The sequence below is a fragment of the Triturus cristatus genome, chromosome 8, assembly GCF_964204655.1.
Source record: "Triturus cristatus chromosome 8, aTriCri1.1, whole genome shotgun sequence".
Taxonomy (NCBI): Eukaryota; Metazoa; Chordata; class Amphibia; order Caudata; family Salamandridae; genus Triturus; species Triturus cristatus.
In genome coordinates, this window is record NC_140591.1 from 1,112,470,177 (window position 1) to 1,112,493,237 (window position 23,061).

The 23,061-nt window shown below is 42.0% G+C and overlaps 1 protein-coding gene across 3 annotated transcripts in view; it reads left to right on the forward strand.

Annotated features, from left to right (window-relative positions):
* Nucleotides 1-6,599: 6,599 nt before the first annotated feature.
* Nucleotides 6,600-23,061, forward strand: part of ZNF654 (zinc finger protein 654) — a 173,139-nt gene continuing 156,677 nt past the window's right edge. For 2 of the 3 annotated variants that reach the window (XM_085622678.1, XM_085622679.1), the window contains exon 1: nt 6,606-6,788. In XM_085622678.1, the coding sequence (XP_085478804.1) occupies nt 6,678-6,788 (111 nt within the window). In that variant the 5' untranslated portion in view covers nt 6,606-6,677. Of the gene's footprint in view, nt 6,789-23,061 lie in introns of all 3 variants that reach the window. The other variant, XM_085622680.1, reaches the window with a different exon arrangement.

The window sequence follows — 23,061 nt, forward strand, 5'->3', positions numbered from 1 at the left end:
AAATTAAGGTCTAGCAAGTCAGACAATTTGATTGTTTAAGTCCTCTCCTAGGTGAATCGGTTAAATTAGTCTCTGACATGTATCCTCTAGACCGAAACAGAGAGAGAGATAGACAGAAACAGCTCAAGAAACGTGCATATTGTAAATTACTTCATAGTCACTGTATAGTGACATTATTGATTATGTTTTTCCTAAATCTTCTGATTATTGCTGCAAGTATACTGTTGCACATATACTACCCTATTTTCAAGCATGCTCATTCTGCTTCCGATGTTACTGCCGAACACTCTTTTAGCGAATTACCTCCACATGAGTTGCCCTACAGACTTGCGCTGCGCAACAACACATTCATTAGTAAGTTACATCACTCCCATCAGGCCAACAACGCTACGAATTGTTGGATATGTGGCCGACTCCCTCCCTATCAGAAATACAAGGGAGTTCTGCCTCTCTTTCCATATCCATTCACACACAATGGTTCCTGTCGTGCATGGTTTAGTTTGATTAATTCTTTAGATTCAAATACCGTAGTTTACCAGAGCAACTGGGTATGGGGAAACCTGAACTTAGTTTTGCTTAAAGCCTGCTACCCTAACAAGGAGGGACTTCCCAAAAGGACAGGAACTGATCTAGAAAATGAAGTATATGGATTAGGTAATTTTACACTTAACCTCATGATTCTAAATGTTGAATCTGAAACTACACCAGTCTTGCCTGCTATGTCAGTATTACCAGTCAAAGGTGAATTATGTGTAAGAAAGAATGGTTCAGTACACTTGGGTCACAGTAAATGTACTACTGTGATCGAATTCAGTGAGCAAGGCGAGTCTACATTTAGAGCTTCCCGTCATTCCTACTTCATTTGTGGTCATACCGCATATATACGTTTACCTCTAGATTGGGATGGTACCTGTTACATTGCATTCCTTCTGCCACCTGTTTTCCTAGCCCCTCCTGATTATCATAGAAACACCCATCTAGTACACAATAGACCCCAGAGAGATCTCCCGATTGTCGACTACACTGAAACGGCATGGGAACAATATACAGACTTCAATAAAGGTCTCTTTCCCTACATAGGTGTTGTCTCTAATAGTAAACTGATACGCAGATTAACCAGAACCCTTGAAGCAGTAGTGAATGAAACTACCTCTGCCCTAGGCAACTTAACAGAGGAGCAGTCTGCGATGCGGATTGTTGTTCTCCAAAATCGTCTTGTCCTTGACGTCATCCTGGCCGATAGGGGCGGAGCCTGTAGAGTCATCGGATCGAGTTGCTGTGTTTTCATTCCAGAAAACGCGCCATCAGTATATAAAGCCATAACACGTCTTCATAAGATTGCAAGTCAGATACACCAGAATCCAGGCACCTGGACGTGGTCCGGTTGGTTCTGGAGCATGTTGTCAGCCTGGGGATGGAAAGTCCTATCCTTCCTAGGTATTGGCCTTCTCATAGTATTCAGTTGCTGCCTGTGTCTACAATGTGGACCAGCGATTTGCGGCCTGTGTGCCACATCATGTATTCCACACTCAAGTTCTCATTCAAAATCCCGGAAGAAGAAAGAAGAACAAATGATGTTACATGAACAGATTGATGGATTCCTGAGGATCGATATCTCATGAAGGGTCCGTAGGGGACAAGGAGGGAATGAGGAAATATGAATTTTATGATCAATTGTGTCCCCTATCTTAGACCCCAACGGCTCCATGTACATGCTACAAGTACATGTATGTTCCCTCCACTTCCAGCTATGAAGACGCAAATACATATGCGTCCAACGTTAACATGTCCTCTTTCAGATCCACCATGAATGGGTCGGATATTCCGTTCCTAAGTATGCCTTGCCACCGTCTTTATATGGTGTACCTTTCACGTTTTTCAGCTCTGGCAAGTTAGGCCCTGAATTCTGCCATCGAGCCTTTTCCTGCTTTCTGCCTCTGAATGCTCCAGCCTGGACCTGCATCTGTATCCATGACCTTTGTCTTACTTCCTGCGCGGCTAACGGTGCCTGGCCCGGCCTGTTGCCTGCCAAGACTGTATTCAGCCTTCAAGTTATCTGCTCCGCTCCTCGAGAAATGCATTCCTGTCTAGTAGTTTAGGTAAACATCCTTCCAGCTACAGAGCAAAGGGCCCGGCCTTACTGTCTCCGTGCAAGTAACTCATAGCCCCTGTTGCCATGGTAGGCCCATGCCCCCTCGCATCTCATGTAGACACGTAGACGCTTATACACGCACTAGCAGTCAGTATAGGATAGCCTCTGCCTGAGAGACCTTTCCTTCCAGATAATACCGTTCCTTAAACACAAGATATTAGATACGATTTGGGATTAGGTTGTTCTGACATCCCAGACTTCTGTCTCCTCATGTAGGGCTAAATGTCAAGTCCCCTTCACCCTCCAGTTACACGTCAATCACACGTCATGCTGCCGTGCGCACCTCTGCCATGTATTTCTGCTGACTTTGCAGGATTCTCTTATGGATCCACCCACCTGTGACATCCTCAGAATGACGTTTCTAGTACACGCCCTTATGCACGCCTATTGTAACGCCTTTTTTCATTACGTATGTGTATTCTTATCTCTCTTCTCAACTGTTACGCCTCCTGCATATGTCTTTACTGTAATGCATTGACTATATATATGACAACCTGTCAATAAAGTGGCGCTCTATCCCTTCCCGAACCTTCGTGGTGACGGAATCCGATTGCCTGGTTCGAACCAATTCCTTTGTAAGGAATAAATCCCCTTTTAAAACCTCAAATACCACGGATTCTGCCTCTTATTTTTACTGAGTTATTCTTATTGAATTTTACCGCATAAATTAAGTCTAGGTAATTAAAATTTACCACAATGTGGTTGACTTTAACAACTTCCGCCCCATCACCAACCTCCCTTTCCTCGCCAAAATCACTGAAAGACATGCAGCTAAGCAACTTACCTGACACATCAACGACAACAATCTTCTTGACGTATTTCAATCTGACTTCAGTCAAGGTTGCAGCACCGAAACAGCACTGCTACAGGTTATCGATGATGCCCTTCGAGTCCTAGACTCAGGCAGCTCCGGCCTCCTGATCCTTCTTGAACGTTCTGCAACCTTTGATAATGTAAACCATCACACACTTCTTAACAAACTAAAATAAAGAAGAGGAATTTAAGGCGCAGTACTTAAATGGGTGGAATCTTATCTCATGGGGCGTTCTACAAGGGCTATAGATCAAGGTATCCCTTAAGGCTCTATCCTTTGTCTGACTCTATTTAATTTTTACATTGAACCACTTGGAGCCTAATAAAAGAAGCCGGGATCCTCTATTACCTCGATGCTGACGACACCCAACATCTCACTTCTCGCTACTGATCCAGCGGGTTACTAACATCAGGTACTCAACTACCATATACGCACCTGGGCCATAAACACACACACATTCACATAGGCTAGTGGATACCGCTGGGGTCAATTTGTTGTACTAATAACTGGAAGATGAATTTATCTAATCATTTCTTACCAAACCTTTCTGACCAAATGTACTTTTCTCTGGTTAATGGATCTTTTAGTTAACCTTGTAGGTAAAATTGACGTTAGAATAAAACCTTTAATAACCAAAGACTCAGGAGAGTTTTAAATGTTTATCTGGTTAAATTCATGTGAGCCAAGAACCAAGAATACAATTAGAACATCGTTTTCTCCAAAGAAAGGAAGGGAATAAAATGTAAGCAGAATAATTGTTAAACAGAGTTATTACCATGACAGAACCTGAATAGGGAGAAAACAGAGAGAGCAGTACAATGACATACTACACAGGATTATAGTTAACTAGAATGGTGTGAAAACCAACCACTTGGCCAAGAACCTGGAATGGGTCCCCTGGGACAGATCAGGTGACAAAGGCTCAGAACAGGACTCAGGGACAGGATAGATGACCTCTTCTAGATACGACGTCTGCGTCGCACCCCTCTCTGACACTACCTTCCTCCTCGATTCTTCCGCAATCTTCTTCTATTATGTGCCTCCTCGGTTCTTCCACAATGTTCTTCTAATTAATTGGCTCAGAGTTCTAAGTCTGGAAATGGATCTTCTTCAGTATTCTTTTAATTCTCGGACAGCATCTCGGTCTCTCAGCATTCTGGTCTCGCTGCGGTCTGTGATCTAAACTGACTAACTAAACTACCTCAATTATACCTTTCTAATGGCATGTACCACCCCTAAATATTTCACATTGATGAAACTCCTAACTCTGAATGGACAGAAAAAGGGGAGATGATCATCACACCATGAAAAGATTAATATTTTTCTTTAAGCTCATTGTTCTGTGTTCCCACCCCTTAATTTACTTTCCCATGCTTTATTTCCCACCTGAGTTCACATTTTTATCGATCAGAATTATACATTTTAATATTTTCTTCATTCATCAGTCAAGAAGACAATTCTGTTCTCAGGACATGTAGAGGTTGTGGCCTTGGATGAGTTTCAAATTCATTTGTCATGGTCCCTGGCGGATTACAAGTTCGCCTGTGCGGAGGCCACGTGGGGTATGAACATCGGTCATCCTTTGAGGCTCAAAATACGAACTAATAAAGAAGTCACAAAGAGACATATTAAATTAAAAATAAAATGATTTCACTGTATACCACCTATCTCTACTCTAACCCCCTTTACTTATATAGATCTTTCACATTAGCATTTTATTAAATTTGCATGGTTTAGTTTCAGCAAAAGCATGCGCATTAACACGTAGGTTCAAAGCGGCCATCTTGAAAGTGATTGCGCAGCTGCAAAGATTTCCCTCCAAAGCATAGACACGTCATTACTACGTAGATGTAGTTGACGCATGCGCAGTAAAGATTCCCGCGTTAGCAGCCATTTTTAGTCACTCTAGGGTTACTTGTTAGTACGACACATTAGCAAGCTTCCCCTAAGCTTAAATGTACGAATTTTGATGCATTATTAGTATTTACAAACACACGTTTATTACGGTATTACGAGTTATCTGAGAAGATTTCATCCGAGCAAGTCTCTTTTATACGAGTCCTTGCTCCATCATTACCACCCATAACTCCATCCAAGAATGGATGACGTCTCATCACCTAAAATTGAATCACTCTAAAACTGAATTATTTACTCTACCTCAAACTCTCCACCTCCTATTTAATCATGGATGGCTAATCTGAACATTCTCAACAGTAAACCTACCATTGTTGACAGTGCCAAATCCCTAGGTGTCATCCTTGAAAAAAGCTCAAATCCAAAATAAAACAAAATAGTCAAGAATGCACGCTTCCAACTGTGACTTCCCTGGGGCATCAGATGTTGCGTTCCTGAGAAAAACCTGAAAACTCTTGTCCAATCTTTGGTACTCTCCAGATTGGACTACTGCAATTCTCTACTTGCAGGTCTCCCTAAGACCCACCTATCTCCTTTAAAATCCATCCTCCACTTCGCTGCATGTTTCATCTACGGGGTCAAAAGGAATGACCATTTCAAATCTTTGTTGAAAACTTTTCGCTGGCCTCCTGTTGAAGCTAGGACTATATATATATATATATATATATATATATATATATATATATATAAGACTGTTTGCTTCACCCATAAAACCATTCACACCTCCACACCGCACTGCCTAGCAAACAAACTGAAGTTATCAGTTGGCTCTAGACCTTCACAAAATGCTGAAAATCTGCTGCTCGGACCTCCAACTTTCAAAAGGGTAAACTTATGGCACAAACGTTCTCAGGTAATGCAACTAGAATTTGGAAGTCGCTACCTCCGAACCTTCACACCACTACCTCTTTCCGCATCTTCAGAACAGAACTCAAAACTCTTCTCTTCCAAAGACATTTTTCACAATAACACTCCTTGCCAAGCTCCCCACCAGGCATACGCCCTATCATTTAATGGCATACTCTGGCTGTTACATAATGTTCTCGAGAGGTATAACTCTGTAAATTCACTTAACCTAAATTAAGATAACTTGTATTTAACTCTGTAAACATGTAACATGTATCTGGGTAACCTGAATTACTTAAGTTCTCTAAATATGTAACATGCAATTTTAATATATAAGTTGTAAGTAAATACAGAAGTCTCAACATGAGTAACCGTAGTAATATGTTTTGTCTCCTACTACCCTGTTTTTCTTAATTTCTTATGTAACGTTCTTCGCTCTATTGTAAAGCGCTCTGACACCTCTGGGTGTAATGTCCCCGCTATATAAATTGGCATAAATAAATAAATAAGCGAACAGTCCACATTAGCCATGTCACTCATACATTCTATTATATCATATCACCTATACACAACACGTCACACCACCCTTGGTATGAAGACAGTGCGCTGCCCCTCTTCTGTCTGTCATCGTCTTCCCAGTCTGCTCACTGTCTGACAGCGCTCTAGGAGCAGCGTGCACACCAAACCGGACGCGCGGTCACGAGCTCAGAGAGGCACTTAAGTTTTCATCACGTGATCTGAGTCGTTCCTAGGAGCGCCTGTTGGGCTTTCCTTTACTGGGAGCTAGGGACCATACCAGTTTTGCCAATCAGTCGCTCGATTCCTCCGCTTCCGGTTGGTGATTGACTGGCAGCCGTATGGGCCAATGCATGGCGGATGGAGGCGGGGCCGGACGTGGAGGCTCGGCGGCTGCTTTTGGGTAGTAGGTACGCGCAGGTCTAGAACTGTAGCATGGCGGAAGATGAGAGCGACCAGGAGTGGGAGCGTATGGGCGAGGAGCTTGTCTCCCTGCAGGAGCCTCCACGGATTAGCAGCCGAGAGTACTGTCGCCGGTTTTGTGAGGTGAGATAGGGATGAGCTGTGCCAGTCCTGTGTACGGCGAGTGCGTAATAAAAATGCACTACCGCCGTCCATGGACATAGTACGGGGGGCTCACTATGCGCAGGTATCAGTTGCCCGCCCCCTTTACTAATTTTCCTTTTGTTGCTGGTGTTCTAAAGTTGACAAATGTGGGTGGTGCTATATGGGCAGTGCCCGAGTTCATCAGCTCTGGGTTCTGCAAGCTGACAGCGTCCAACAGTCTAGGCTGTGTTCCTTGATTATCTGCGGTATAAAACCACTTGTCATTCTGACAGTTGTATGTTTAAAGAGCCCATGATGCGTTTTTGCACAACATCGTCTTTACTCCGGGTCATTTACTTATATTTTTCACTCTATAAAATGTTCGATATCTTTTAGGTTTTAAACCAGACGATTTACTATTCGCACGCATTTTTGTTTTAATAAGAGTAGAAGAGTGCTTTGAAACTTGCAAAACTCTTTGCGTGATTTTACAACTAAAACACGTATGTTGTTTCCCATGTAGTCATCCTCTTCCCAAATTACTGATGCCAATTCTTCGTCTTGACATGACATGTTGCTGAAGTGATATGGAGAAACACAGAAGGGTGGTTAACAATAACCCATTGGCTTCTTCAGATGAGAGCCTACTAGGAAAGCGTCACTTATACATTATATAAGTTGATGCATGCTGCGCATTTTACCACCAATGGGCATTCCTATTGAAAAGGGGGCATAGATAGACAGCTAGTTTTTATTGCACAATTAATTTAAACCATTGCAATCATACTGAATTAAAATAAAGTGTGAAGTAAAACATTTCCTGTATTATAAAAAAGTATATAACAGTTTGCCAACCAGTGGTTCTTGAGATTAAAAATGTGGACACTATATTTTCAGCTGTAAAGCGTGTAGGTAAAAACGATAGGCGCAACATTGTGCCTTACAGTTCTGTGTGGTTGTCAAAGTCCGGCATAGTTTTTATTGCTGTCAAAAATGTCATAAAGCGTGCTGCCAGTTGCACTGATGCCAGAAAAACAAGTGTTCACAAGGAACTCAATTCATTAAACAATTTTTGGATATGCAAAATAAAGTTATTTGCGCAAACTCAATTTGATACACAATATTAATATCCAATATAACCTTTGGATAGGTCCAGGTACACTTTACCATAAATAGTTTTTAAACAAGCCCATCACAGCAATAAATTAATTTTTACTTACTCCAGCCGAAGTAAGTGGCATTTATTATGCATTCACAGCTTATATCACAAATGTATTGCATTACACAAATTTTTTAAAAAGTTATGCATATAATAGCACAATGTGAGTGATACGTGAGTCCCATTGGAGTGACCATAACCCAACTTAGTGAGCCTTAAGTGAAAACAAGTGAAAAAGTGGGGAATTGGTTATTGGATGCCCTGTGCTGTACTGTCCCTAGAAACGTTGTCCTGAAGAGACCCCGTACCAAGAGAGGGTCGAAACGTCGTCGACAAAAAAACAGAAGAGAGAGCTTAAAATAATTTGTTCCTTATTGTATGCAGCTTTCCTTTTGATGTTTTTTTCCAATAACCAATTCCCCACTTTTTCACTTGTTTTCACTTGGCTCACTAAGTTAGGTTATGGACACTCCACTGGGACTCACGTATCACTCACATTGTGCTATTATATGCATAACTTTTAAAAAAAATTGTGTAATGCAATACATTTGTGATATAAGCTGTGAATGCATAATAAATGCCACTTACTTCGGCTGGAGTAAGTAAAAATTCATTTATTGCTGTGATGGGCTTGTTTAAAAACTGTTTATGGTAAAGTGTACCTGGACCTATCCAAAGGTTGTATTGGATATTAATATTGTGTATCAAATTGAGTTTGCGCAAATAACTTTATTTTGCATATCCAAAAATTGTTTAATGAATTGAGTTCCTTGTGAACACTTGTTTTTCTGGCATTAGTGCTTACCCAGTTCACAAGGACGTATGGGTTGCTCTTGTTTCTTGAAATATTGATGTTGCACTGAGTCACCTTTCATGCACTCTACCAGCGCTTCTTGACATGTCTGCACATTTGGAATGCGCCAAATGGGGCGAAGCCAGTAGATTCTCAAGGTGCGCAGTTTGTCACAGTTGCACAGTATATGAATTAATGTTTCCTCTTCACTCCAGCATGCACGACACTGTAAGGCTATGTTTCTTTTATACCCTTGGCTGTACTTGTATTCCAACAGCAGTATCAAACCGAACCATAGTCTCATTATTTGGCGCTTCATTGTTGGCTTTAAGGGAGAGGACAGATAGTGTGGCAGGCCCCCGCTGTTGTAAAGCTTAGCCGCCCAACTTCAGTGACTTAAATTTTTCACGATTGATGCGTCGCTAGCAGTCGACATTATCTTTGCGTGTTTGGTTAATAGTTTAGCTGCTGCCGTTGTAGGTATGGAGCCCGACCATATTGCACGAGCTTCCAGTGCTTCCACGCAGTTCGTTAAGAATTTGTGCCAGGTTGACGCAGGGTTGCTTATCATTAACCAGATGTACTTCTTTAGCGTGTGGCCCCGTGCTTGTTTGGCTTTCAGGCAATAGGCTATGAACCTGGCTTTTAGCATCCACTTTTGCGACATCAAATTGAATTCCGTAGGGATTTGCTCATGGGAGGTAGAATTTGGGAGAAAGAATACTCTACGAAAGCAAGCCGACTGAGCTCTGTCCAACCATGGTGACATTTTGTCTTTGAGTGCTATTGCGCCGTGAGCCAATGACGGTAAGAATTTTGCCCCCATAGCTCGAATTAGGGGCGTGAGGTTAAGAGAATTCATGGCTTTTCTTTACTCTTCAGAAGGCCCCCTCTAACAACTGTTTCATTCCTTGCATTGCGGTGATATGGGTCGACTACCTTCCTTTATGATCGATCCATACTCCAAGCACTTATATGCAGTAACTATCTCGAGTGGTTGTCCCTCAACATTCCATGAGCCTCTCCTCTTTATTTGTCTGGAGATAATCCTCGCCTTTATTTTTGCCGTATATATTTTCGAGTTGTTTGTTTTACAATATGATGACAATGTTGTCAAATGCCGCTGTAGCCCAGTTAGCGTTTGATCTAACAGTATAGTGTAATCTACATATTGCAGCGATTGAATTTTTTAATTCCAGCAAGTTTAGGGGGGAAAAGCTCGGGCGTCAGCCTGACAGTCAGGTAAATCTACCAAGTATAGATTAAAGAGCATCAGGGCCAGTATACATCCTTGCTTTAGCCCCTTGTTTGTTTTTATTTTTTTTTGGTCACGCACCAGACAGAGGAGACTCTTATCTTGACCCAAGTTTCCGAGCATAGGGCAACCAGTGCTGTTAGTAGTGTATTGTTGATGCCCCAGATTTTTAATTTTAACCATAATCTCGGGGGGGGGGAGGGGGGCACGCTGTCAAAAGCTGTTTGGAAATCGATGTATGCTAGATACAGAGATCTCTTTTTTTGCGAGTGTGGTCTCAATCAGGTGGAGCATACAGACCAAGTTATCTTCAATGTGCGATCCCTTTTGAAAGCCTGTTTGCGTATACAGGATAAACTTACGCACTTCTGCCCAAGCCGTCAGTTCTTGTAGTAATATACTGGCATAGCACTTCCCATCTATGTCTAAGAGTGTGGTCATCCGGTAGTTTCTGGGGTTAGATTGCAAGCCTTACTTGTACATTGGGACCAAGAGGGAGCCCCTCCATGATTCGGGGATACTTCCTCCCAAAATAAAGGAGCCATTAATGAAGCCCATTTCTGTTCCGTACCTTTGTACACCTAGGGGCGGGATGCCGTTTAGACCTGGCGCCCCTCCAGAGCACATTTTTTTTGATGAAGTGCATAACTACCTCTGGTGTTTTTTCTTTTCGGTCTTGGGATTGCTCCTGTGAATCCTTGATCCTAGATATGTTATTCATTTCGCTCGTATTAATGTTTGCACCATTATCACTAGATAACTCCACCTAGAGAGCTTCAGTGTGGTTTTCCCAAGCTGTAGGCATGATGTTAGTTATTGCAGGTCGCAGGTTTGATCTAAAAGAATTGTTCATCCAGTTCCAAAACCGCTTTGGTCTTGTGACTTTGATTTCACGTGCTTTCTCCCAGTATTGTTCTTCCATCATTCTCCTATAGGAGAAATCTTGGTTTTCTATAGTTTTGGAAAATTGCTGAAATCTTTGCCTGTAATGTTCTATGTCCAAAAGTGTTGTTGGTGTTTTTTCGCATGATGTTGTTTAAGTTGCGTTTTGTTAGAGCCATTAGTTCTTTTTGTTTTATTAGGCAATCATCTTTTGGGGATAATTTGTTTAATCTTGGCTTCATCCCGGTAGTTAGTTTTTTCTCTTATTCCTTCCAATAGGGATTCTCAAGGTTTTGTCTTCGATAGTTCGCCATTTTTTCTGGGTTGCATCGTTCAAGAGAGATTCCACTTCTTTGTTAATTTTTTTCTTGATGTCCTGTCGACCACCTTAGTTTTTTTGTTAGTTCCAAATTTTCCTCCTCACCCATGGGTTGGTTATTGGCTGGTGGCATTGTGGAGATAAGATTTCGCAGGTGATGATTGCGTGGTTGCTTGCCACTTATTGAGTTACAACAAAATCTTGGATTAGGGCATAGTGTGTCAAAGCTAAAGCTTAATAACATGTTTACATACATTGTCGCTTAGTTGCACAAATACTGCGTTTTGTCACGAAAATGTAAATTTTAGGAATTCGTTGAATCCAGTTAATTGTCTGGGCCGGAGATGTGACCCGTTTATTGACTATCGAACCGGAAGCCCTTGTTTTTAATCCTCACTGACAGTAACATAACCTGTCCATTGAAATTATCTCCCATTCCTTCTGTTTCATTATCTGATCAGATTGAGAGCTTTTAGAAACAGGCTGAACCCCAAAGCTGCACACAGATTTCTCCTTACAAACTTTAATAGATTGTGTAGAATTACCAAAAATATAGATGAACTAACTTGAAACTCATTATAGGCTGGGACACTGGAATACCTCTAGGACCCAATTGTGTGGCATGGTCGACTGAATTATGTTCTTCAAAAAAGGAAGATTATGTGCCATATATTGCAGCTAAAGTTAAGTTATATAGCACTGTGGTATTGTCAGTATTTTTGACACAGAGACATTTATGTAAATGGAGCCTAAATGCTTTACAAAAAAGTTCATTACTTTTTGGAAGAGGTCAATGTCTTAAATTATAAAATTAGTGATAAGACCTTCCATGTATGACTGTAGATGCCCCATCAGGGTGAAAAAGAATGATCACCAGAAGAAGCAACCAGCTGTTCTCAGCAGTCAGATTTAAATAATCCTGAAAACTGTGAAGGCAGCTACTAAGAGTGGTTTTACTAGTGCCAAAGCCTGAGGAACTCATTGAACACTGATATAGAGCAACTATTTAAAAAACACATTACATGACACTTTACCGATTTAGACACAAAAGCCTAAATGTGCAGTGTAGGAAGCTGGCTCCTTATGTGATATTTCAAAAATCTGATAAACTGTGTAAAGAGTCCAGGGGTTTCCTTATGAGTGGACAGGGACTTGCTATGCAATCTCAAGTGCTTTGTTAGGGCGTAGTGTGCTCGAGCAGCCTGAAGCTTAACACAGAAGTACAAAACATCTGAAAATACACACAATGATCAATAAATGACACACGCACACTCTCGACTCAAGGAGGAGATCCACACCAATTTATAACAAGCATTTGCAATGCAACAGGTCTCGCATTTGCGAGAGTTTGAGCTATTGGCATTGTAAATGACAATGCCTTTTATTTGTGTTGTTTTTCAAAACGGCTAAATAAAAGGCATTGTCATTTACAATGCCAATGCCTTAAACTCTCGCAAATGTGAGTCCTATTGCATTGCAAATGCTTGTTACTAGTCTGTGTATATAAGTGCACGCACTTTAAGAATGTTAGATGGGTGGGTCTGTCCGAGTATTTACACAAAAAACAATATAAATAGCACTATTTTATTTCTTTTTATAGCGCTACTCATCCTAATGCAGAGTCTTCCAGTGAGGTCACATCCTGTGATGCCAAGTGGGATGCCACGCGTCTTGACGTCATGTGCTGTGTTGGCACGCGTTATGTCACTTGCATACTGCCTAACTTGGTCAGTCCCCTCACTTCTTTTTACAGGACTTGTGCCCTGGAGAGGGGTGATGTATGGTGGACTGTAGATGTGAATTTATTTGGTTAAGGGAGTGCCCCCCCATCGATGTATGCCAACTATCAAATGTGTTTGCCGACCTGGGGAGTCGGATGGGAAGGGGGGTGGCGAGGGCGATGTATGCCAGCTGTGGATTTTGATTGGCGGAGGGTCAGTGTTTGCACTTCTTGTTATTCCTATTGGCAGCTGTGTTTTTTTTTTTTTTTGCTGGAGTGCAGACACTTGGTGATACATTCCAGATATAGATTTTGTTGGAGGGGTGTGGGGAGAGGGGGTTTGTTTGTATGTGAACATTGATACGTAAAAGTGGTGGATTTCGTTGGGTGGGGGGAGTGGAAACTGGATAATAATGAATGCTAGTAAGAGATTTTTCTTGGGAGGAGGTACGGGTGATGTGGGCGCTATGGATTTTTAGAGGGAGGGCAGAGGACGACGGACTGTATGAGCCAGCTATGGATTTTCCTACACTCTGATAGCAGTGACTTAATGAACAAATATGCGAAGCCAATGCTTGGGAGTATGCCTTGCACATTTGCAAAGCATTCTGGGTAGTGGAGGTTACTGGGACTCCAGCTGAGCACACTGAGGGAAGGACAGGCAGGGCAGAGACCTCTCAGCCTGCCGATAAGAGAGAGGAGGGCACTGCACGTGAAGTGAGAGAAAAAAAATACTCAATGAAAGAGGCTGAAAGACAAACAGCAACAGAGTGTGCGAGACAATGTTGGAGAAATGTACGTAGGATGGAAAGCGACTAAGACCGTGCAGGGTAGAGACAATAAACTAGAGAATCAACAAAAAGAAGATAACGTGTCCGTGTGTGTGTCCTACCTGTGGGGTACTGGTGTGCCTGTCTCGGCGGCGCGTGTGTGTGTCTGCCTGTGGGGTGCTGGTGCGTTTCTCCCTGTGGGGCAGACACACAGCCCTCTCTCCACCCGTCTGCAGTTTTCAACGTAACTAGGGTCGAAAGTGTACGCATTGGCTAAGCTGGTCACCTGTTTCATCCTGCCGTGATGCGCTGTGGGCTGGTCCTGTGAGCGGAGGGGGCGTGCCTAGAAGCCCATTCTAAGAAAGAAAGGCTCTGCCTCGCAGTGTGGCACTCTCTCCTCCCGAGTCAGTCTGCTCATTCACACTCTGTGCCAATACACACGGACCGGACACCTTCCTCCTAGCTTTGTCACGACTCACAACTGAAAGCCATCAGGCGCTTGAGGGGGAAGGGGGGGCGGGGTCAGTGCTGCTGGACTCTCACTGCGACACACAGGGGTCCTGCTGTGCACCCAGAGCGGCCATCAACCCCCCTCCCGCCGCATGCCATGCTGTGTGTCCTTGGTAAAGCTTTGCTGCAAAATGCGTGGGTGATGACACAGGGTTTATCCCGGAGAGCACAAGAAAGAAGGCGAGAGCGCGGAATCTGTTCCTAACAATAAACGCAGAGCCGCGGGGGCAAGGGAGCTGCGTGTGTACCACAGAGAAGCGGGGGCGAGGGAACGCGGCAGTGAGGCGAACGAGCTCTGCTGCGCTTGCTAGCCACCGTCAGGAATGGGCGGAGCAAAGGCGGCCGACTTTGCCCAATTGCATGCCTTATTGCTGTAAAAAAAAAACACGCACAAGCCAATAGCAGCGGGTGAAAGCCTGATCACACGCACAAGCATGTGGTCAGCTTTCAAAACCCCATACAAAACGCAGGCGCGAGCCCTAAAAATAGCAAGTGTCTTTATGTATGTTTAGGCATCAGAGAAAAATTGTTCAGGTAAGTTCATTTTTAAATATACATTTTTTTCAATTCAATAAGTGGATAGTTAGTGCAGTTTTTGAGTTCTGCAATGTTATCCTATGGAAGGAAGAAAAAGTTCTGCAAACGGGTACAGTTCAGCGACTTACGGACCCATCTCCAGAAGTTAAGATGAGTGGTTGGCAAGGTCCAAGGCAGTACACCACCAGCAGCATGGGGGTTGCAGGGTGCACAACCGCATCATAAGCCCAATAGGTTTTTATGGAGATCTGTCACTGCAAAAAGAGACATGCAGTGGTGACTTAAAGCTTTGGATTTTCTTGCCTGCATCGGGTAGTCCACAAGGGGTGAAATCATGATGGACTCAAGCTCTGGAGGGCTGGGAGACCTAGTTGACTCAGTTGGCCCACTTCAACTTGGGCCGGGGGAAACGGGTGCACTGGTTGCTTCAGATGTTGTGTTTGGCTAATCCGGAGGCCTCAGTCTCTGCTTTGGAACTCCTGCAGGGTGCAGGAGAACAGGTCTGCTGTTCACAGGAGGTCTTGCGTCTTTATTGTAGGCAGGCAATCCTTCCAGGTTTCTGGAGTCAACAGCTGCAGGAGAAGTGAACCTTGGCGCAGTTTTTGACAAGGGATGCAGGCAGGCCAGCATTGTTGCTATCAGATCAGCTGTTTCTTCTCTTCTCTCTGCGTTTGCGGCTCTTCAGTGTCCTCTCTCTTTTTAGATCATCAGGGTTTGCATCTCTGGTGCCAAGGACACTACTGAATTTATGGGCATTCAGGGAGTGTAGGGTAGTAGCCAATGGCCTACTAACCCCTGGGGTCACTACGCCCCTGTATGACCACTTCTGTGGGGATTGGGCATAACCCTGTACCAGAATTCCTATACCATCACAAAGATGGCTACTTCTGAAAAATCGTGTCCACCTCATTGTAGCCCACCTTAGGGGTGGTACGAGCCTGGATGTGGCATGCCTAACTGACTAGCTAATTCTCCTGTCTGCCCAGGTGTTAAGGGGGTCCTGGACAAAGGGGGCAGCTGGCCCTCCTGTGAGGGGAGCCAGATTAGCATTTCAAAGGCTGCAACTCTTTGAAGCTTGCCGGCCTGGGGAGCTAATCAGCAGATCAAAATGGTTTTTGAGAATAATTTACATGTATGGACATTGAAAGTTTTTGACAGTAAACCATAGCTTATGGTAATCAATTTTGTGTAATAATACTTTGGTGAAACCTTTTTTATTATGAAGTGCTGATTTGATGCATTATATTTTAAGCTTTAAACATGTTCTTCCTTGAGCTGCAATTTTCCCTTACAAGCATAATAATTCATTGACATTTTTTCAAATTCTGCTTTGTTTGTCCTGTGCATAATTCAGTATACAGACATTCTTTAGAAGTTCATGGTGGAGTGGCTCAGTGGGAAAGTCAACTCTCACCCAATGTCATAGTCTGTTACATTGTATATTTTCTTGCAATTGACAAACCAGTAAGGCCCAGTAAGCTAAGTTGTTCTCATGAGGAGCCTGGGAAAGAATGCCGGAATAACTACATGTATTTTGTGACTACATACATAACCTAATCATACAATCGTGGAGTGGAGTGACACCACATCATTAGGGTGTCATAAGGACTATAAAAGAAGAAACCCCAAAGGAGGGGCAACACCATTGCTTTTCTTTTCTTCTCAATGTAGGACGCCCACATTGCAACATTTTTTCAATGGGACATCACTCATTGCGCTCTGGATTTTATCCTTTCTCACAACGCCTAACTTTCCATATATTGAACTCCCCTTTTGCTAATGCTGCTACATTCATGCAGTCAACGTAGAATTCTTCTTTGCCAAACAAATTGATTTTTCTTTCATATTTTCTTTGTGCTAATGCTCATGGACTCACCCTCACAGGACTTTAAATCTGATTCTTCTACCCCTTTGCTTGGATCTTAGATAGGACTGAAATATTCTTCTGCCTCTAATGGTGGTAGAAGCCTGTAATGTTGTATCTGATGTTTTGTTTAAACTCATTGCTTTAGATCTGAACTTTTACCAAATGTGTGGTCTCGTACTACATGCTTTATTATTCTTGACCAAGATGCTTAAGTAGTTGCTTATTTTTATAAATTGTGGAACATTAATACAACAATTAACTATCTAAATTGCCCGAGTCTATTATTTTGTCCTGATGTTCTTTATTTGAAACTGTACTGGATTACTCTTTTAAATCTAAACGTGTTGTAGGGAAAGTCAGCAAATGTTTTCAGAATATCAAGTGCTACTTCTTCTATTCTGTCGCAGTAGCAGAGCTTCTAAGTTTGTATCATTCTGGCCAGACTTAATTTTTTTAGGACATTGGGTCTCCCCTTTGCGATACTGTTTTTTTACAATATGGTCCTGAGAGTAGTGTATTTGAGCGTTATTTCAAAATTGTTAGTTGGTCAATTGGGTGGCTAACTTCGATGGTTTTAACATACTAATTCCCACCCCTCCTGTTGGCAGAGAAAGATCCATAAGTGGACCATTCTCCTCTGTGGTGAGGGCAATGCTGTAATCCATCTAACTATAGGGGGCCCAGTGCAGTTAGAGGGATGTATGAGTAAGTAGTGAAGTGAAAGTTAAACGTAAAATATTATATACCGCTTACACTGGATCAATACTATCTCGAGAGAAGCCCACAATGGATATTAACAGATTTCTTTTTAGTAATTCGCACTAAGAACAGTACTCCAGGGAGGGCCCCATTCGAGAAATTCGATCTCTCGGGTGTACGACAGGGGTATTGGGAAATTTGTCAAAAGCAAGTTTGATGCCAGTCTGTGACAAAAAAAGGTAAAACTGCGCATGTGCATTTCTCTAAGGTACAAAGATTAAGTCCTCCGTGACCTACAAGAAGTGTATTGCTGCTTTAGCGTCTAAGAAAAATATCCTATAGTACCTGGTTGCAGAAACGTGCTATAGCATTACTTAGAAAACCATTACTTCCCCACCCTCACTTCGTCCTCTCATTACTTTGATCCCTGTTCCAAACATTTTGATGACCATTAATTTAACCCTCTCTAACTCCCCCTTACTTAATACAAAACAAAATTAAAATGTGATTAGATTTTTATTAAAATTGTACTTGCATTTAATGTTAGTATTTACCCTAAATTAAATATAAAAATGTTTTTATTCGGCCAGTGTAAACCATAGGCTATGTTAAATTGTGTTTTATCAATAATACTGTAAAATAAAATGATAAATAAGTGCCCTTATTCTGATTCTTTAATTGAATTACATTATTAACTCTGATCCTCATTCTATTTTACATTTAAAAAAAAGTATTCCATCTCATACTTGCTCCAAGTCTACATTAAACAAAGTAAATGAAAATAAAACTGATACTGACCATCGGCATAAATCAACAAAAGTAGGGTTATTTAAAATAGTAATCTTATTCTAATTCCAACCCGAATTCTTCTTGCACCAAAAGTTGAATTCCAGGTACATTCATCAAAGTGATACTGTCTCAATAATGGCAAACAAAATATTGATGTAGTCAAAGTTATGTTCACACTGAGCAGGAGAGAAGAACTATCGCTTAGTAATATGCCCTCGCAAATATGTTAACGCACCATAAGGTATAGTAAGCTTTTGTTTAAAAATATGTTCTTTCTCAGAAATCCATCTCTTTCTCTAGGAGTAACCCTCATCCACAATTCGTGGAATACTTCCTCGGGTTCTACATCCTGACCATGGTAGGTTGGGTTGGGCTTGACCACTCTAGTGAGCGCTTTTTGGATTTGTTTCTTTTTTTATGGCTAGGGATTAGATGTATATTAAAAATGCCTTAAAAATCGAGTTTATTGGGTATATTTCTCTAGGCATGATTTTATAAAGTTAACTGGGAAAACGTATATCACGTGAAACATTTAGACAACTGTAGACATTACAAAGTAAAAAAACGTGTGATACTTTCTTTCGTGCCTGCTGTTGTATATGCGCCCCACTTTTAATGGCTACTCATCTCATAGGGTAGGTAGAGAGTACTGTCCTGTGGTGATACATTAGTCAGCAGACCGGTACTTCAGTTATGTGCCTTGCCCCCTCACTGGCCAGTTACCTTTCTAAATATCAAAGAGGGGATTTTGACATCCTAAAAACAAGTCTTGTGACTCATTCAGTATTTAAAAAGAGGCTGAAACGGGTCAGTGTACCGAGGTGGAAGGATGCATTAATTTCTGAACCATCCCAAAACCCTTGTTCTAATTGTGCCTTCAAAATTATAACTAATAAACTCAATTTTTTCTGAGGGATTTTTAATATACATCTACCCCCAGCCGTTTAAAAAGTGCCAAAAACCTTAAATCCAAAGAGCTTCCACTAGTGGCTGAATTCATCCTAACCACCATCGTTTAGATATAGAGCCCGATGATGAAGCACACCACTAAATTGTGCTTGAGGGCTTCTTATAAACAAAAAACAAAAGAATACCGTTTGGAGAAAAAACATTATAATATTAATTTACCATTAAGATTTTTTTTCAAGCAAACCTTGCGATACCTCGTGACATGTGAACATAGACAAAGTGCTGGCAGGAAAGTATTGACAAAGTAATGAGTCAAATTAATGCTTGGACAACCAAAAGCCAGCTTTCAGCATAGTGTCTTTGAGGATTAACAAAGGCTCAGGAGAGGTCCAATGTATGGACTTTGGGAGGTTTAACAAGCTTTGTTGCATGATTCTGGATATTGGTGCTATTTATAATTTTTTTGTTGAGCTGGTGATGGGATATATACTGACTGAAGAAGTAATTTATGATAATGGGCCTGGTTCTTTGCCTAGATAGTTTGTGTACCTAACATATTAATTTTGCTGTTTGTCAATTCTAACGAAGCCAACATTGGACTTGAGTTATGTGAGGACCAAACTTTTTGTACCTTGTGTGGCTGGCGCCAGTGCAGTTCTTATTCCATGTTAGTGTGAAATGGGGAGGTGTGTGCATGCTTTCCTGCTTCTCATATGGCTTTCCATGACAGAGCCTGGCTGTTTGTGTGCAACATCCTTAAAATTGTTGAGCTTTAGTTCAAAACTGCTTATTCTGTTGACAAAAGGCCTCGTGGAACCCAAACTCAAGGTGTTTAGCTTATGTATCTTATCTTTTGTAAAATATAGAAGCTCACTCCTGTCTGCTTATGGCATTCAAAGTTATTCTCCCAAGGAGGAAAATTTTAGCTGAATAAAATTCTTAAAAGCTTGCTGATTAGATGAAAGTTTACAAATGATCTTCTTTTTATCTTTTTCATTTTGCTACATTGCTCTCTGTAAAAGATATTTTACAGGTTAGTCATGTTAGCACTCGTACAATTGAAACAAACACTGTAAAGTAGAACACATGCATGCAAGAGACGAGTATACTTGGCTTGTTAATTTAGTATATAAACATATTCCAATTTGTCATGTAGGTTTCATAAATTTTCAGTGTGAACAGTTGCATGGAATTTCATCTTCTTCCACATATGGTCACCAACACATGGCATGTCCTATTTAGACTGTACTTTTATCAAGCCAGAATGGAAAGATGTGAGGCATCAATAGAGCTATAGATGCGGCCCATTTGTAGAAGTGGACAAGTATATCTTGGGACTAATTCGGGTATGTGCGGATATGATCAGACAACAGGGTATACTCTTCTGTAAGGTCTTTCGTAAAAGCACATTATCTTGTCGCAGGGATTGTATCTCAGGAGAGCCAATAAGCTATTTTTCTTGGTATTAAGCCAGCGTGCAAAACAAGCCAGTACTGGTGTATGTTCCAGTAGTTATTATAAATTTTGTTTGGGAACAAGGTAGTTACCTTGGCGTGTACTGCAATTGTGCCTGGCAGCAGGGAAAATAAATCATTAGTGGACCATACAAAACTGATCTGTGCCTTAAATGCTGACATGCCATGACTTCAGCAACTGCACTTAGGGTAATGTGCATTAAAAAGGAAACATTAGTCATGATGAAACACCTAAACTTTACACCATAACTCAATATGGAATTCAGTTATGGTGATTATAATATGCTTCTTTGTTATATATATTTGATGGTAGTTCCCCAAATTCCTTCAGGAAACACCACAATTTTAATAAATTGCTGCAACTGCTTACTGTCTCACTGATATGTATGTTTATTCAACTCTTAACTGGACTCTGATGTTATGGGCATTTCATAACCTCTGATATAAACATCCCCTCGAGCTATTGGGTGGCTCACTTTCCATTTTCTCCTAGAAAAGATATGCTCACCATTTCATCTATATGCAGGTTCTTTTTTGACAGTTCCCAAAATAATTCTTAAACTCAGTGCCACTCCCAAGCCCTCCTTAAATGTCTGACTCAGAATTCCGCGAGCTCTTTCCTGATATGTACCAACAAACATTGTTTGCAGGTCTAGTATTATCCGATTGATTGTTTTTGTTTTAAATTGGAAAACAACGAGAGCACAGGCTATGCATGGTTGATGGAGCTTTGGTTTGAAATTGACTTTGAAATTGGTTTCGTACTCGGGGATTTGGGAGAAATGATAGATAAAAACAATTATATGCTTAATTTGTTAACCATAACAACAAGGTTGTTCGTTAAATGATGATCAACAGTCTTTAAAATGTAACTGTACAGATTTGTCCCTCCTGTTGCCAAGTAGCGGCAATTCAGTTTGTGCAGAGTTCTTTTTGTGACTGGTTATATAATTAAAAATTATAGTCTAATTAAATGTCCTGAACCTGAGTTATAGACTGGAGCTACAGGCGAGGGCCTATGGCTTGGGTGGAGCAGAATTATTTGGCCTTCCATTGTTATAATAATTGCAGATTGTCCATATTAATTCAGTTTTTTAGGTCTCACACCTGCGTTGCAGTGCGTAGAACTGCTTGCGCAGCGAGAGACCTCTTGTTGGGGGCCTGAAAATGTACCTAGGAATTTTCCTTTTGGCCTACGTGATTGGCCTTTCCGTTCGTGTTTTTATTTGAGACATCACGCAATTGACCAAAGGCAGGCGCATTGCTCCGCCCATGGCCTATTGGTGTCTATTACGCGCATTCCTGCCATGTGGTTTCAATTATCGTGCCCAGACACTGGCGCGATAAGTGAAACCACATGGCTCGCTGTGGCGCACGCGCGCACCACTCGTTCTTCATTCTAGCGTATGAAAAAACTTCCAGATATGCGAGTTCAAATTGTACAAATTGAGATTTTAGTGGGGCTCATTATCATGACGTATCTGTCCTCTTGAAAAGTGCCGACTTGTTTTAAAAATCTAGGAATTTCGAATCTCTGGGGTATTGTTTTTCACTCAATTCGTAACGGGGACTTTATCAACAAACACAATAAATACAAACAGGTCAATCAAACCTGATAATACTATGGTTGTACATGTAACAGTTTGAAGAACTCAAAAAACTTGTAATCTTATGGTTAGGTTTCTAAATTGTGCGCAAATCTTTTGTCTCGTATTAAGCATAAACCCCTTCAGTTTTTAAAGTGGCAGGTTGACACGACGGTCCCGTAAGCTTAGGTGGCTATACCGTCACCGGGCAGCGCTGTCAGCGGCAGGGAGTTGGCCGAGCGTGTCCTGGAATGTAGTCGGGGAGGAGTAGGCTGGTGCGTGCACGGTGCTAGCCTTTCCATAGCCAGCTGGTGCTGGGTTACGCGCACGCGTCCCCGCTCCTCCTAACCCAGCCCCATCGCCGAGCCAAGAGGAGCAGGCAGTGGGAGTCCTGCAGCGGAGCTTCTGCGACCTGAGACCCCGGCACACAGCTGTGTAGAGGGGTGAGTGCAACTCTACAGTAGTGGATGGAGGACGGGGGTTCGGTTGCGAACCAAAGGAGGAAATGAAAGGATGCTGGGGGCAGTCAGACCCACCCTTCATCCCAAGGGACCTAGGACTTGACGCGCTTCACCGTCTGCGGCGGGTCAGAAAAGAGAAAACAAACAGTGACCCTGGTCCATAATCTCTCTTGTGCCCCTGACAAGAAGAACATCACTATGGTCCCCGTTCCGAACTCACAATCTCATCTTCTGTACGCACCTCAAAGACCTTACCTTCTTCCAGCGCGTGCTTGCCTCTTTTGCCCACCTGTCCGTTACCAAACTTGTCTTCTGTCCCAGCCCTACCAAGCCCACTCACCCTTTCCACTCACTGCGCATTCTCTGCTAGCCGTATACTTGCCGTAAGAGCAATTTGTGATTAGTACACTCGCTGTAATCACGTAATATAAGAAATCGTAAAGTTAGTATCATAATAGTACTTTTGGCAACATTTACAGTAGCTTAGAACTCTCATTCCAAAAAGTTTTTTTCCGTATTACAGGGTGTTGTGGAGAGCTTAG